Source organism: Columba livia, chromosome 19 (assembly GCF_036013475.1).
Source record: "Columba livia isolate bColLiv1 breed racing homer chromosome 19, bColLiv1.pat.W.v2, whole genome shotgun sequence".
NCBI classification, from domain to species: Eukaryota; Metazoa; Chordata; class Aves; order Columbiformes; family Columbidae; genus Columba; species Columba livia.
The window spans coordinates 1,440,278-1,452,827 of NC_088620.1; the positions used below are offsets into that span (position 1 = coordinate 1,440,278).

The window sequence follows — 12,550 nt, forward strand, 5'->3', positions numbered from 1 at the left end:
CATTTTCTGTTCAGTGTAACTTTTGAAGCACAGATTGAACTCCCGCGAGCAGCACCGTTTGCAGTTGTGGGGGCAGCGGCCATCACGTCCTCCTGCCCTCATCCTCCTGCCTCCCCCCTGCCTTCATTCTCCTGCCTTCCCTGCCCTCATCCTCCTGCCTCCCCCCCTGCCTTCATTCTCCTGCCTTCCCTGCCCTCATCCTCCTGCCTCCCCCCTGCCTTCATTCTCCTGCCTTCCTTGCCCTCATCCTCCTGCCTCCCCCCTGCCCATCCTCTTGCCTTCCCCATCCTCCTGCCTCCCCCGTCCTCATCCTCCTGCCTTTCCTGTCCTGCCTTCCCCATCCCCATCCTCCTGCCTTCCCCATCCCCACATGCCGACTCAGGGTACAAAGGCTTTACTTCTTGTTGCAGGTCTACTGAAGCTCTTCACCACGGCAAACCCCTGACCCACAGGGATTGTTGGGCTTCGTTATCATGCTAATTTGCTCCTTTGTTGTCTTTCCTGTCGTCTCAGCCCACCTCGGCAGTTGTTTTTGCACCACTGTCCTTTAAACACCGCATTTTGGAAACGTTTGTGCTTACAAGCTGCAATGCAGCGCTGTTGTAGTGACGCTTGGACTGACCCTAATTGCTGTGACACATGTAACTAACGATGTTTTGTACTTTGAAGGAGCGCACTAAAAAGGTGATGACATACGAGTTAGTGAATAAGGTTCTGTGCAGCTCGAGCAGCGGAGTTTGTGCAGACCGCGTGGAGCATAATGACCCGTTTTCCTGTGCCCGCGTTCGCTTCCCGCCAGAGCGGCCGGCTGCAGCGCCGGGCCCGAGGGACGGCACAGCAGAGCCGCCAGACCAGCCTGGAGAAGCCTGGTTTCGTTAGGCTTCGATTTGATTCTCATGACTGGTGCCAAATGTGTCATTAATGTGTGTACATGTATGTGTGAGGAAACTGAAAATGGGTGTAAAATTGGGAAAAAGAAATCAAAATTTCAGGTTGCCCTTATATTTTTGTTTACTCCTCAAGCACAATCTGATTTATGCTTGTTGGAGTCTTTGAACTTCAACTCCCTTGAAGAATCTCTGGTCTGTCCGTATTTGCCGTTGGAAGGGGGGTGCGCGGGTGCTCCCATGCGACGGGGCTCTGGGCAATTTCAATCCCGAGCGCTTCCCTTCCTTTGTTTAACCTCTGACCTGTGAAAACAAGAGTTAATCAAAAGTTCTAAGGTAGCTAAGAGGAAGGGGAAGTGTTTGGTTACAAATTAAATATGAGCAAGTCATAAACCATAAATCTTCAGTAGTGCTACCAGTTGTGCTCCTTCGGTTGCATGTGGTACAGAAAGGTTTTGGTTATAAATTCACGGTCCGTCTCTCTGAGGGGCTGGTTAAAGGCTGCCTCTGAGAGAAAATCCACATCTTTTGGCAGAGATCGAGAAACAAATTCAGACAACTATATTTCTTGACTTTTTTCCCCAACTTTAGCTGGTCACAATTTGGTCTAATAACAGCAGAACTGTTTCATTCTTGAGTAGTCAACACGCAGAATAAGCGATGAAATAAAAGCATTGAAGATGGCAGGATGAATTAGTTTTCTAAGGTATCCAAAGCTTTCAGGATGAGAGCGATCCTGAATCCAGCAGTGACAGAGCAGGGAGGTGAAGACTGAAGTGAGATTGTCCATGTGATTTACGCCACTAGGTGATGGGTTTGCTTTATCTTGTGCGGCTCTGGAGCGGGAGCCGCGCAGGTCCCGCCGTGCTGTGCCGAGAGCTGCGTCAAGCGCTGCTCCGTTCCTCGCCTTCCAAACCGCGAAGCTTCCCTCCTCGAGATAGAACGTTATTGCTAAAATAAGAAAAAGCAGCAGTTATGCTGAGGTGCTAAACCGTAATTTGGAAAGCATGGGTAAAATGAGGAAGAGTTAGTGTCAAACAAAGAAGGGTAATGAAGTTCATTATGTTAGTGAAGAGCCAGCAAGGAGTGAGCAAATGCACCAGCAATAGGGCTCCAGCTTCCCTTCTCTGGTGTGGGGGGTTTGCCCATGTTCTGACATTGGAAGAGACTTTATCTGGGCTGCTTTGCTAGAATCCCAGAAGCTATTCTCCAGGTGCTGCGCAAAAGAGTTAAAGCACAATAACATTTGAAAATATCCTCATTTTAAAACTGTGAATATAGTTTTCCAGCAAGGTCCCTGAGTAATTAAATAGAACTTTAAATGTGCTTTCCTGAAATAAGTTTTGGGGTTGTGCTGTCGGGAGCTTCTGCCTCCTTGGGTTTCTGTCTATTCCAACTCTTTTGATAGATGCCTTGCAGGATTTGTTTACCAGGTTCTTAATCTCTACTTAGCAGATAGGTTTTGAGAGGATTTCTTGTTACTCTTGTAATGGCTTTTAACTCTGCTGAGGTTTGTTTAACTAAACAGAAAGAAAGAGACTTATCTTCTGACTAATCCTTCTTGATTGTTTACAATAGAATGCCAAACTTAAATGCTGTTTAAAGTGGTAATTGTCTGTCTTTCTCCTCTATTCTAATACATAGTTTGTAAAGATGCTTAGAGCATATTAATTTAAATGATAATACTGTCATATAACATGAAAAGTTAAGTTGCTTATCAGTATATTTTGATAAGCTACTTACATTTTACAGTAGCATTTGCAGGCTTCAAACAAACGTTAATGATGGAGTGCCATTCCCTTTATCTGTCTCATATATAGCTTCTCACTTCATTTATTACCGAAGCTGTGCAGTCGGGAACCACGGGGCACTCCATTCTTTACAGTTGTCAGGATGTAGTCATGTTTTATAAAAACTTTAAATCCCGTCTAACTACACCAAAGCAGAATCCATTTGCTTCGAGAAGCGTCTGTGATTGCGAGAAGACTGGGGCTGCGCAGCCCTGCTCTGCTGCTCGCTGCGCCCAGGGGAAGTTCCTGGGAGCTGTTTAAAAGGAGTTGAAATAAAGAACCGTGCCAGGAAAACAGGGTACAAAATCACGCCAGAGCGTAGCGTAGTGTGAAGTCACATCTTAGCCGTTTCTTTTATGGAATAGAAATGTAATGAAAATGAAGAAAGATGTGATATTTCTGCATGTTTGTCTTCTAATTTTGTTTCTTTATTACTTTTGTAAGTTGAGAGCAAATATACTCAAGGTGAAGTTTCTATTTGAGCTCACTAAGGACTGGCCGAATGCCACGATACGGGATGTGGAATCAGATTTGACAAGTTAAAAACTGAGATATTTCTTGGGCCATTTAAAAAATCCAGTTGTATGGGGATTCCAAACCAAAACAGCTGTCTGCCTGCAGTTTCCTGGCGCCCTCGGCAGCTCTACGGAGGACTAGTTATTCAACATATACTTTGGGAAATAATTACTGTTAGAAATGTTCCCCTATACATGAACACAGATACACGCGTGTACCTTTATTTGCCAGGTTAGAAGCTGCCCTGGGGTCGTGTGTTCTGCGCGGGGTGAGGAGCAGGGGAACTGGGCACAGCTGGGCACAGCTGGGCACAGCCCCAGTGTTGCTGCAGAGCTGGGAAGAGCCGGGGCCGGAGCTCAGGGCCTTCCCTGGGACATTTGCAGCGTCACACGCAGCAGCGGCTGGTGGTAGCCTGCACCTATAGAGGCGTACAAACCAACAAGTGTGGATTTAGTAACTGAGATTTAGCAAGTTACATTGATGCTTTTTCTTTCTTTTTGTTTTCTAGTTACCTCCCATGGTTTGAAGTCTTTTATAAGCTGCTCAACGTCTTGGCAGATTATTCAGCAAAAGGACAGGTATTATTCTAAAGTACTAACCCTGCTTTTCCCTGCCCCAATGTCCAGTGAGGGAGAGAGGATGAAAACAAGCTGGTTTAAGAAGTGCTGGTCTCAGAGATGACCATGTGAGTTATTAATCTGTATGATGCAGCAATACAGAAGATCATATTCAGCCAAGCTGAAAGCTTGGCAAGTGCCTTTGAAAAATAAACATGCTTTTAAATTATTTTTGGGAAAAGGTAGAGTCCCAGAATGTGGCTGTGGATGCAACAGGAGTGATTGGTTCCCTGCAGTCAGCTTGCAGTGCAAGCTGGCGTGGGCTGTGCTGAGTAACTGTGTGTGGTGCATAGGTTGGTGACTAAGTAGGTTGCAGAAATATATAGAAATACATATGGAAAAAATGTATTCTAAAAAAATCATGTTATAAAACCCACCGGTCAGAGGAACCATGTTCATTTCTGTTCGTAGTCTAATGTATAAATCTATTTTCACTTTTTGCTTTACACTCTAAACGCCCGGTTCGATGAACATTGCCCTTCTGTCTTGGAGTTTAGTTTGTTATAGCGATTCCTACGTAGTATTCATTTTATTTTCTTCTCCTTATTCCAGGATAGTCAGAGGAGTGAGCTCCTAGAAACATTTCACAAACTCGCCATCCCTGAGCCAGGAACCTCTGTCCATCTGGGAGTGGTAAGTGGCAGAGATGTGAACTGAGGTCTTTCATTTGCATTCCATATCATAACGGAGGGATGTCAAAAGCAATTCTCCTATTTGGAACTTTGGATGTTGTTTTCCTGTGAGGACACAGAGCTCTGAAATTCCCGTTTTCATGTTTGGGGCCCTGTTTCCCTTTCCTTAACCGTGAATGGCTCTGAGATGCTGCTCTTTGATGGGAGGAAGATCGGGTGTTCCTCATGGAAATGTCTCACCGCATCACCTGTGACCTGTGGGAGGTCACAGAGCAGCAACGTGACATCTACTGTCCAGGCTTCTGCAGAACTCCTAGATCTCGCAAGTATGCAAAGGGCACAAGACTGGAAAGCAAGCAGTGGTGTACCTGCCCTAGCAGCGCTTTGACTAGTAACTGTTTATCTCCTTTTCTGACGGCTTTTCCTCTCCTCCCCTCAAGAAAAAGACTCAGACAAAGAAAACGTATTTCATTTTCATGTCTTGTGAGAAAATTAACTGAAGAACACAGAGAATAGATGTGAGATTTCATTGATGGGACTATATTTGGGGTTTTTTGCAGAACAGCCCTGTGTTCCAGGCTGTAGTGCAAAAGTGTTGAAGCTGCACATTGCTGCAGTTGCCAGTTAGTCATTCGGAGCCCGCGTGCCCAGCAGTGGTGTGCGCAGCCACGCTTCTCCCTCATTTCCTCTCCTCCTGAAGTCCTCGCTGGCAACAGCAGCTCCGGCCGTCCCTGCCCTGCGATGTCACTCGACAGGTAGCAGTTGTTTGGCCTCGCGGGGTCACCGGCTGGCGGTGGGAACGTCCCCGTCCCCGCGAGGCCGGCGCTGTTGTGAGCAGCGTTTCTGTGCCAGGGACGAGCTGTCTGCAAAGGCAGATATTTCAGTTTGTTCATACCAGTGGTTTCAGGGAATGCTGCCGGGCTCCCCTTGTCTCAGCCGTTTCATGGGCGATGAAGCAAGAAAGGATCTCGAAGAGCAGCCAAGGGACTGTCAGCTCTGGTGTCTTTACACATTTTATTTTGGCTGTTCACAGGCCTATTTTGGGGCTGGGGTGAGGTTCCTCTGTGTGATATAGTTGCGATTACTATTCCTGTATCTTTGCACTGCATCTTTTGAACCAAACTATGCCAGTGATTTCTCAAAAAGCAAAAAATGGTGGTTATACATTTAGTGTCTATATTCAGTGTAGCTGTTAAACCCACTTGCTATTTCGGGTTATAGACTGTTCATGAAGCACTGAAATGCCTGAGATATATATACGAGAAAATTGCGCCAACTGTGGAATTATGCCAAGAATATAACAGCCTTTAAATTTTCAGCAAGTAATTATTAAGTAGCCCTAAGATAAATTGTGAAAAAAATAATATAATCTGTATACAACATCAATTTCCAAAAGCAGTTCAGTCACTTTCCTTTCCCAAAGCACTAACCGAGAATCACGTGAGTCACGTGTGGTCAGATTGGGAACTAGAATGACCCTGGTCTCTTGGAGTGCACACTATTAAACAATGTGATAATATAATGGATTATGAAATGGCAAGACCAACACGGTGTTTCAAAGTGTGTTTTTTAAGGTGTATAAAAGTGACCTAGAACTTTAGTAATATTTCTGAGGTAAGTAGGTGTAAATCTTTAGCAAGTGTTTCTCCGAGCCGCTGCGGTGCGTGAGCCCGGGACCCGCTGGCCCAGCTGGAGCTCAGCCCGCCCCGCGCTGCCCCGCGCTCGTCTCACGGGCTCTGGGCTCGTCCGTATCGGCGGCTCTGAACAACACAACAGATGTCATAACTTTTCTGAGGCATTCGATACTTTTGGTCTTTGAGCATTTCATATTGTGTGATCTGAGCGCGCAGCTTACCTGTAGTTGGTAAGAAATATTCTGTCATTTTTACTTAGCTGAGCAACTGCTGTTATTGCCGTTACTAACACCAAGCAGTAAATTTATATTGCTTTTGACAATATTGCAATAACCAATATTTGCTCTTTGTTTCAGCACTCTTACTTTACTGTGCCTGACATCAGAGAGCTTCCTAGTATACCTGAAAATGTGAGTAGAGGACTGTGCTCTTTCTCATTTCTGTTTAATGTCAGCAGCAAAACAGATAATAACTGTTACCTCTGTTTGGCCTAGTAATGGACGATATTCTATATATTGCTAAATGTTGAAGGAAACTTTAGGTGGTTAATTTATAATAAGTATCGAGTGGAAAACGTCATGTTGCTAACTGCAGAAGTACATGAATAACGGGCCTTTTGAAGTACAGTGTAACAGTAGAGTTTAGTGTTTGCCATTTTAATTAAGAAAAGATACCAAACGAACAGGAAATTGACAGCTGTAAGTCAAGATATTTACTTTAAAAATATAAAGCTTTTATTATTATCGCCACTCCATTATTACTTACTGTTCACATTTCATGATTTCTTGGTTCTAGTAAGGAAGGAAATGCAAAGTCCGCGTCTGTATTTTGTAGCAATAGGATGCCTTAGACCTGATTCAAGAGTCAGTTCCGCAGGCTAAACCAGCTGTTGAATCCTGGCCTAATCCAGACGTGAAGTTACTTCTTTACAGGGGTTATATTTATGTTAATCTTCTTTATGCTAATCATTTTTGTTTGATAAGCCTCAAATGACCTGGAGAGCAAGGAAGGAAGTTTCTGTCCTTTTAAAGGCTGGTGAGTCGGAGGGCAGAGGGAAGAGAGCTGGTGATGGTGAGGCTGAAGTAAGGGAACTGTAATCCGTGTGGCTGCGCCCAAGCTTCACTCTTTGCAGAGGAGATTGCTCCTTGCTTTGTTCCTTCAGTCACAAGTTCTTCATTAGGTGGCGGGGACGAGAAGTACATGAATGTCTTTTAAAATATTAATTTGTTTAATTCAGTGTGCATGTGCATTTACTGAAATAGCAAATGATCAAATGGGTCATTGATCTCCACGAACTTTCGGAGGAGCATAAGGGAATTTTGTAGCACTCTTAGTGAGTTTTGAGACGAGCGGGGATACCTGCTCCCATATTTTATTTTGAAAATCCCACTTTTTTTCTCTCCCAAGAAAGGTTTAAATCCTAGGAAACAAAATACACAACAATTAAACCGCAAATTGGAACGCTTTCACTTGTATTTATTTAACTCATTCATGGTTTTGTCACTTACGAGACATGTCTTTCAAAATACATGTGTAAGTCCCAATTTAATCTTCAAAGATGACAGCTTTCTTATAAATAAAACTTAGAGCTCACACGTGAATTTCCTTAGTATCAATACATTACCATACAGCCCACATGCTTCCCAGGTGTCACTGGCAAATTTCTGAGAGCGGAGAAGACTGAAGTCTTATCAATCTTTCCGTCTGAAAGTACATTTGTGTGTCAGAGCCAGTACTGAGCTACAGTGAAGCTGCAAGAATAATTGCAAGTCAGGTCCCTGGGTCTGGTTTCCCCTCAGTAGCAGCTGCTGGTGCCACCTCAGCTGTCCCTGATCCCCGTTCCCTGCACCCCGTCCCTGATCCCCGTTCCCTGCACCTCGTCCCTGATCCCCGTTCCCTGCACCCCGTCCCTGACCCCCACACGGCAGGGTGGGGATGCAGCCCGTTGCACACCCTTCATCCGAGTGGCATCAGAGGGAGTTCAGGGCTACCCAGCAGATCCGATCGCCGCTATTGGTGGCGGTTGTGTCATCACGCACTGTGTTTTGGCGTCGTGGAAGGATGGGTGAGAGGGGGAAGAAGAGCCCTAGAGAAGACAGCTTATGTTTAGACAAAAATATCATGCTAATCAGCACAGATGGGATGAGAAATACAGAAAAAGTACATGATAGTTTAATAGGTTTTTGGCAAAACGTGTTGGCTTTTTTTTTCCATTTTCCTTTTTCGAATATACCTGTCTGCGACCAAAGCTTTGCTGTAACAAAGACCTGAAGGATTGTTTTATATTAACATGTTTGAAGCTACCCATAATGAGCTTAGGTTTTTCTTCTGTCTAGATACCGGTACAAAACTCGTCCATATACAATGCTTAATTTCTCTTCAGTTCTTTGTGTTTGGATGGCAAGCTGTGGAACATATTTTTGCACAGTATGAAGCATCTTGGCAGACTTCTCAGGCCAAGCATTGGTGGTTTTAGAGTTATCTTTGGATCTGTCAAAAGTGCTAATAGGCTTTGTTGAGCTTCTTTAAGTTTCTAAATCATATTCGCTTTTTGCTTTTCTGCACTTTTTTATTTAATGATGATTAAGATTGCACTTGAATTCATGACTAATCTAATTTTGCTCTCACATGTGCTTTTTGTGTGAGGCTGTCTTTCTCGTATAGCAACCCTTTCATACCCGTAAGAAGCTATTTGGAAACAAATTCCCCAATTCAGCACTCTTGGGTACATTACCTTTTCTTCTACCAGACACTCCCCCCGCCTTTTATTTTAATTTCTGTGTTTTGAGAAGTGGAAATATCCTCTACCAACAGCAATCCTTTTTTGTTTGCCTTGCTTGGTAAAGCCCCTCATTCCCTCATTCTGGGAGCACATAATACATGTGGATGAAGTAACCCACGCGGTAGCACATAATACATGTTGAAGTAACCCACACGGTGGCTACCTGGTTCCGATAGTGAAGTCTTGGAACACATTTGCTGTTTGTTAGAAGACGCTGATGGTTTCCCAGGTGCGGCAGGAGCCGTGGCGCTGCGGCGTGCGCGGTGCGGGTGGAGGGTGCTGGGGCCGATGGGCTGACGCTGGCGATGAACTGGCCACGGTCCCTTGTGCACCTTGCGCTGGGTTTCTTTTTTTGTTAATTTCAGTTACATAGGTACTTTTAAATATTGATATTTTACATAGGTACTTTTAAATATGAATATTTTACATAGGTACTTTTTACTATTCTGAGCAGCAAAAGCAAGGAAGAAACTTGTGTTGCCCAGGCAGTGCATATGTGAAGTTTTGGCAGTGTTACCTGCTTGTGTCTTGGTCTTTTTATCTGCACTTTAGAGGCAAATTACAAATGTGTTTTGCTTACAATATTCTACTGCAATTAGTTTTTTGATACTGTATGAACATACTGATCACTCAGGTAAAACTGGAAGTTTGAACCCCGCCTCTCTGTCCACGATGGGCATCCATTGACATTTTCAGAGAGACTTCTCTGCCTCCTGCCTCAGTTTCCCCAGCCCCCAGGGAAGCGCTTTGTGTCTTCCCCAAGGGGAGATGTGTGTCCGAGCGCACGGCACCAGGGCTGACAGAACGTGCTTTTTCTCAGAGAAGTGTCCTGCATTCCGGAAGCTGTATGTGAAACATCGTCTGTTTTGTTGCTCCAGCACCTGGCTCCTCAGCAGCTGGGGAAGGCTCTCGCAGCTCTGACATAAGATCACCACTCGCTTGCTTGAATTCACATACTGAAGGCAGCGCAATGGGAGGATGAAATCTGCCTTGTTTTGGTTGTTGTTTTTTGTTAAGGACACTTGTTTTTGTAATATCATTAATCAAAAATGATTTTCTCTCTTCCCAGAGAAATCTGACAGAGTATTTTGTAGCAGTTGACGTCAACAACATGCTGCACCTCTACGCCAGTATGCTGTACGAGCGCCGCATCCTCATCTGTTGTAGTAAGCTGAGCACTGTAAGTAAAATACATGAGAATTTCTTCTATTCACAGCACTTTTTAAAAGATGTCGGTCATATACAGGCCATGATCTGATGATCTCTAGGTCTCCCTTCCTGCCTCAGCTCTGCAACCTCAACTCAATCCTGTGGTTCCATGTGATGATTTTACTTCTGTTGTCCTCTAATGTTCAAATAAAAAAGTCTTTTTTGGATACAGGAGTTTGTGGGGTTGTTTAGTACATAAATGTACAAACATTGATGCTGTAGTGAAGTCTTTTTTTTTTATCATTTACTTGATGGGAAAAAAAAAGTAGATAAGTGATACTTTTAAATGGATGTTGCAGTGGCCTGCTCTGGAGGGACTGGGCTACAGTGCCTTGTCAATCACATTTTTGCGGTTTCGTTTGATAAGGTGGAGGCTTAACGCTACTTCGGCTCCATCAAGGGCCGGAGAGATGAAAGCTGCTGGCTGCTCTAGAGCACTCTGTGCTGCCAGGGGCTGGACATCAAACCCCGCACACGGCTTCATTTAGTTCAGAGTTGTGTGTCGTGCATCTCAAGGTTCATCAGTCAATAAGATTGTGATTTTCTTTATAAAAGAAAATGTTAACTTTTCATTCTGTTTGCTCTGTAAATGGGTATCGATTGCTTTCCTTTATGAATGACGAGCATAAGATGCTTTAACTAATTTTGCTTTCTAGCGCTGTGGGCTGAGTACTTGAGCAGTCCTCTCTAAAATACAAGCTTCTCTTCCCATTTTGTGTGGTATTAACTAGTCTTTTATGGTATGACCATGACCTACTTTGTGTCTGAGATGAAAACTGCTTCATGGAGTTGTAAACTCTGTGGAAGGCTGGAATAATGTGCATAGGAATGGTCTGTCAATACAGGGCAGAAAAGGGAAAGAGTGTAAGACTTCATAACCTCCAATTAACTATCGCAATATAATTTTGAAAGGTAAGTGAAACTAGGGATATTAGAATAATCTCCAGGACCTATTAATAATTACTTGGTGTTTACAATCAATCCCACATTTAACTGAAAGAATTTTAAGTAAAGTTTAATATCATAGAAAATTTGTAAAATCTTGATTTTTGTATCTGTCGCGTGTTCTACGTCCTCCCTTCTAAAAAAAGGAAAAATACATCTGGGCCTGGTAATTGGCTAAAACGGAAAAGAGAGGTGTTTGTTTCAGAGACCTACAGAAGGAAAAGAACAGTGAACTCTCAGAGAGGAAAGAAGAGGACGCTATCCTAAGCATCTCAAAATGTGGGTGGCGGGTTGGTTTAATGTCTCCTTTGTGCCAGAGCCTGGGAAGAATCACTTACCTGTCACTTGGCCTCCTTAACGAGCTGTTTCTCCACTGGGGTTGTGTTTCCTCTCCTGCCTTTCTGCGGTTTCTGCTGCTCGTGCGTCTGTCCGAGCGGAGCCGCCGCGGTCCCTGCTGGGGAGGGCTGTTGGCACCGCGTGTTCTCGGCCCCGCGCTCCGCCGGGGCTGCGTGAGCGGGTTGGGCTGGGCCGCCGCCAGGGCCCCGGCAGCACCGCAAGCTGCATTATTTTAGCTCAAACTGTGCTCAGCGGAAGCCAAGACCTTGTAACTGGAAACGCACCAAACTGCGATTCGCAAAGTGGAGTGAGGGTGCTGGTGGGGGGGGTTGGTCTCTTTGGTTTTGTTTTTTAGTTTTTTAACACACACGAGGAAGGGACCTATTGGCACTTCATTTCTTTTAACTTTGAGAGACATGGCACATTTCATACTTGAGGTTTAATATCAGGTAAGAGAGAGAAAATGAAACAGTTCTGGGTGCAAAGTCTTTTCTGATGGAATAAATTCTGTGCTGTTAATATATTGCATCATATCAGATTCAAATTTTGAAAACGGCCTATTGTAATTCAACGCCAGTTTATAGCATTTATATGTATGACAAAATCCCATTGATTTAATTTGCTCGAGTAAGGCTTTTAGAGCATTGAATAGGAAGCTGCGAGCAGTGGCTTAGTGAAGCAGAGCCGCCCTGGCCCGGCCATCCTTTCACACTCCAGCAGCAGCTGCAGGAAGCTGCGGTACTGGAACTAATCTTATTGCAAAATGCTGGATTCCTAGAGTTTTGACAGTTGGGCATTTCTCAGGCTGCCTTATTATTAAGTGCTTGTTTTCTGTGTGGCAATCACTAATCAGGTGAGCTCTCCAGCAAATATGCTATTTCTTTTTTATGAGCCCCTGTCTTGGCAGAGTTGAAGGAGGACAGTGCTGGTGCCTGCCCATGCTCGTGTGTGATTTGAATTCCTGCCAGATAGCAAGGTGGGAGTACATCTCAAAACTAAGTGACAGCTTCTGCTCAGATGTCTGCAGTGTTGAGCATTATGGCTGTTTAATCTTTTCTTGCTGAGTTTTAAAACCAACGGGAGGGGGACTCGGATGGGGCCTCCTTGGATTACTGAGTACGCTCCTCTATAGCAGCACCCATGTCATATGATAATGCTGGGAAATAATCCATTTGGTCCTCATAGAGGCCATTTTTAAGTAA

The 12,550-nt window shown here is 44.4% G+C and overlaps 1 protein-coding gene across 15 annotated transcripts in view; it reads left to right on the forward strand.

Annotated features, from left to right (window-relative positions):
• Positions 1 to 12,550, forward strand: part of DENND1A (DENN domain containing 1A) — a 137,571-nt gene that overhangs the window by 51,277 nt on the left and 73,744 nt on the right. For all 15 annotated transcript variants that reach the window (XM_065035433.1, XM_065035434.1, XM_065035435.1 and 12 more), the window contains 4 exons: positions 3,702 to 3,771; positions 4,363 to 4,443; positions 6,433 to 6,486; positions 9,928 to 10,038. In XM_065035433.1, coding sequence (XP_064891505.1) covers positions 3,702 to 3,771; positions 4,363 to 4,443; positions 6,433 to 6,486; positions 9,928 to 10,038 — 316 coding nt within the window. The remainder of the gene's footprint in view (positions 1 to 3,701; positions 3,772 to 4,362; positions 4,444 to 6,432; positions 6,487 to 9,927; positions 10,039 to 12,550) is intronic.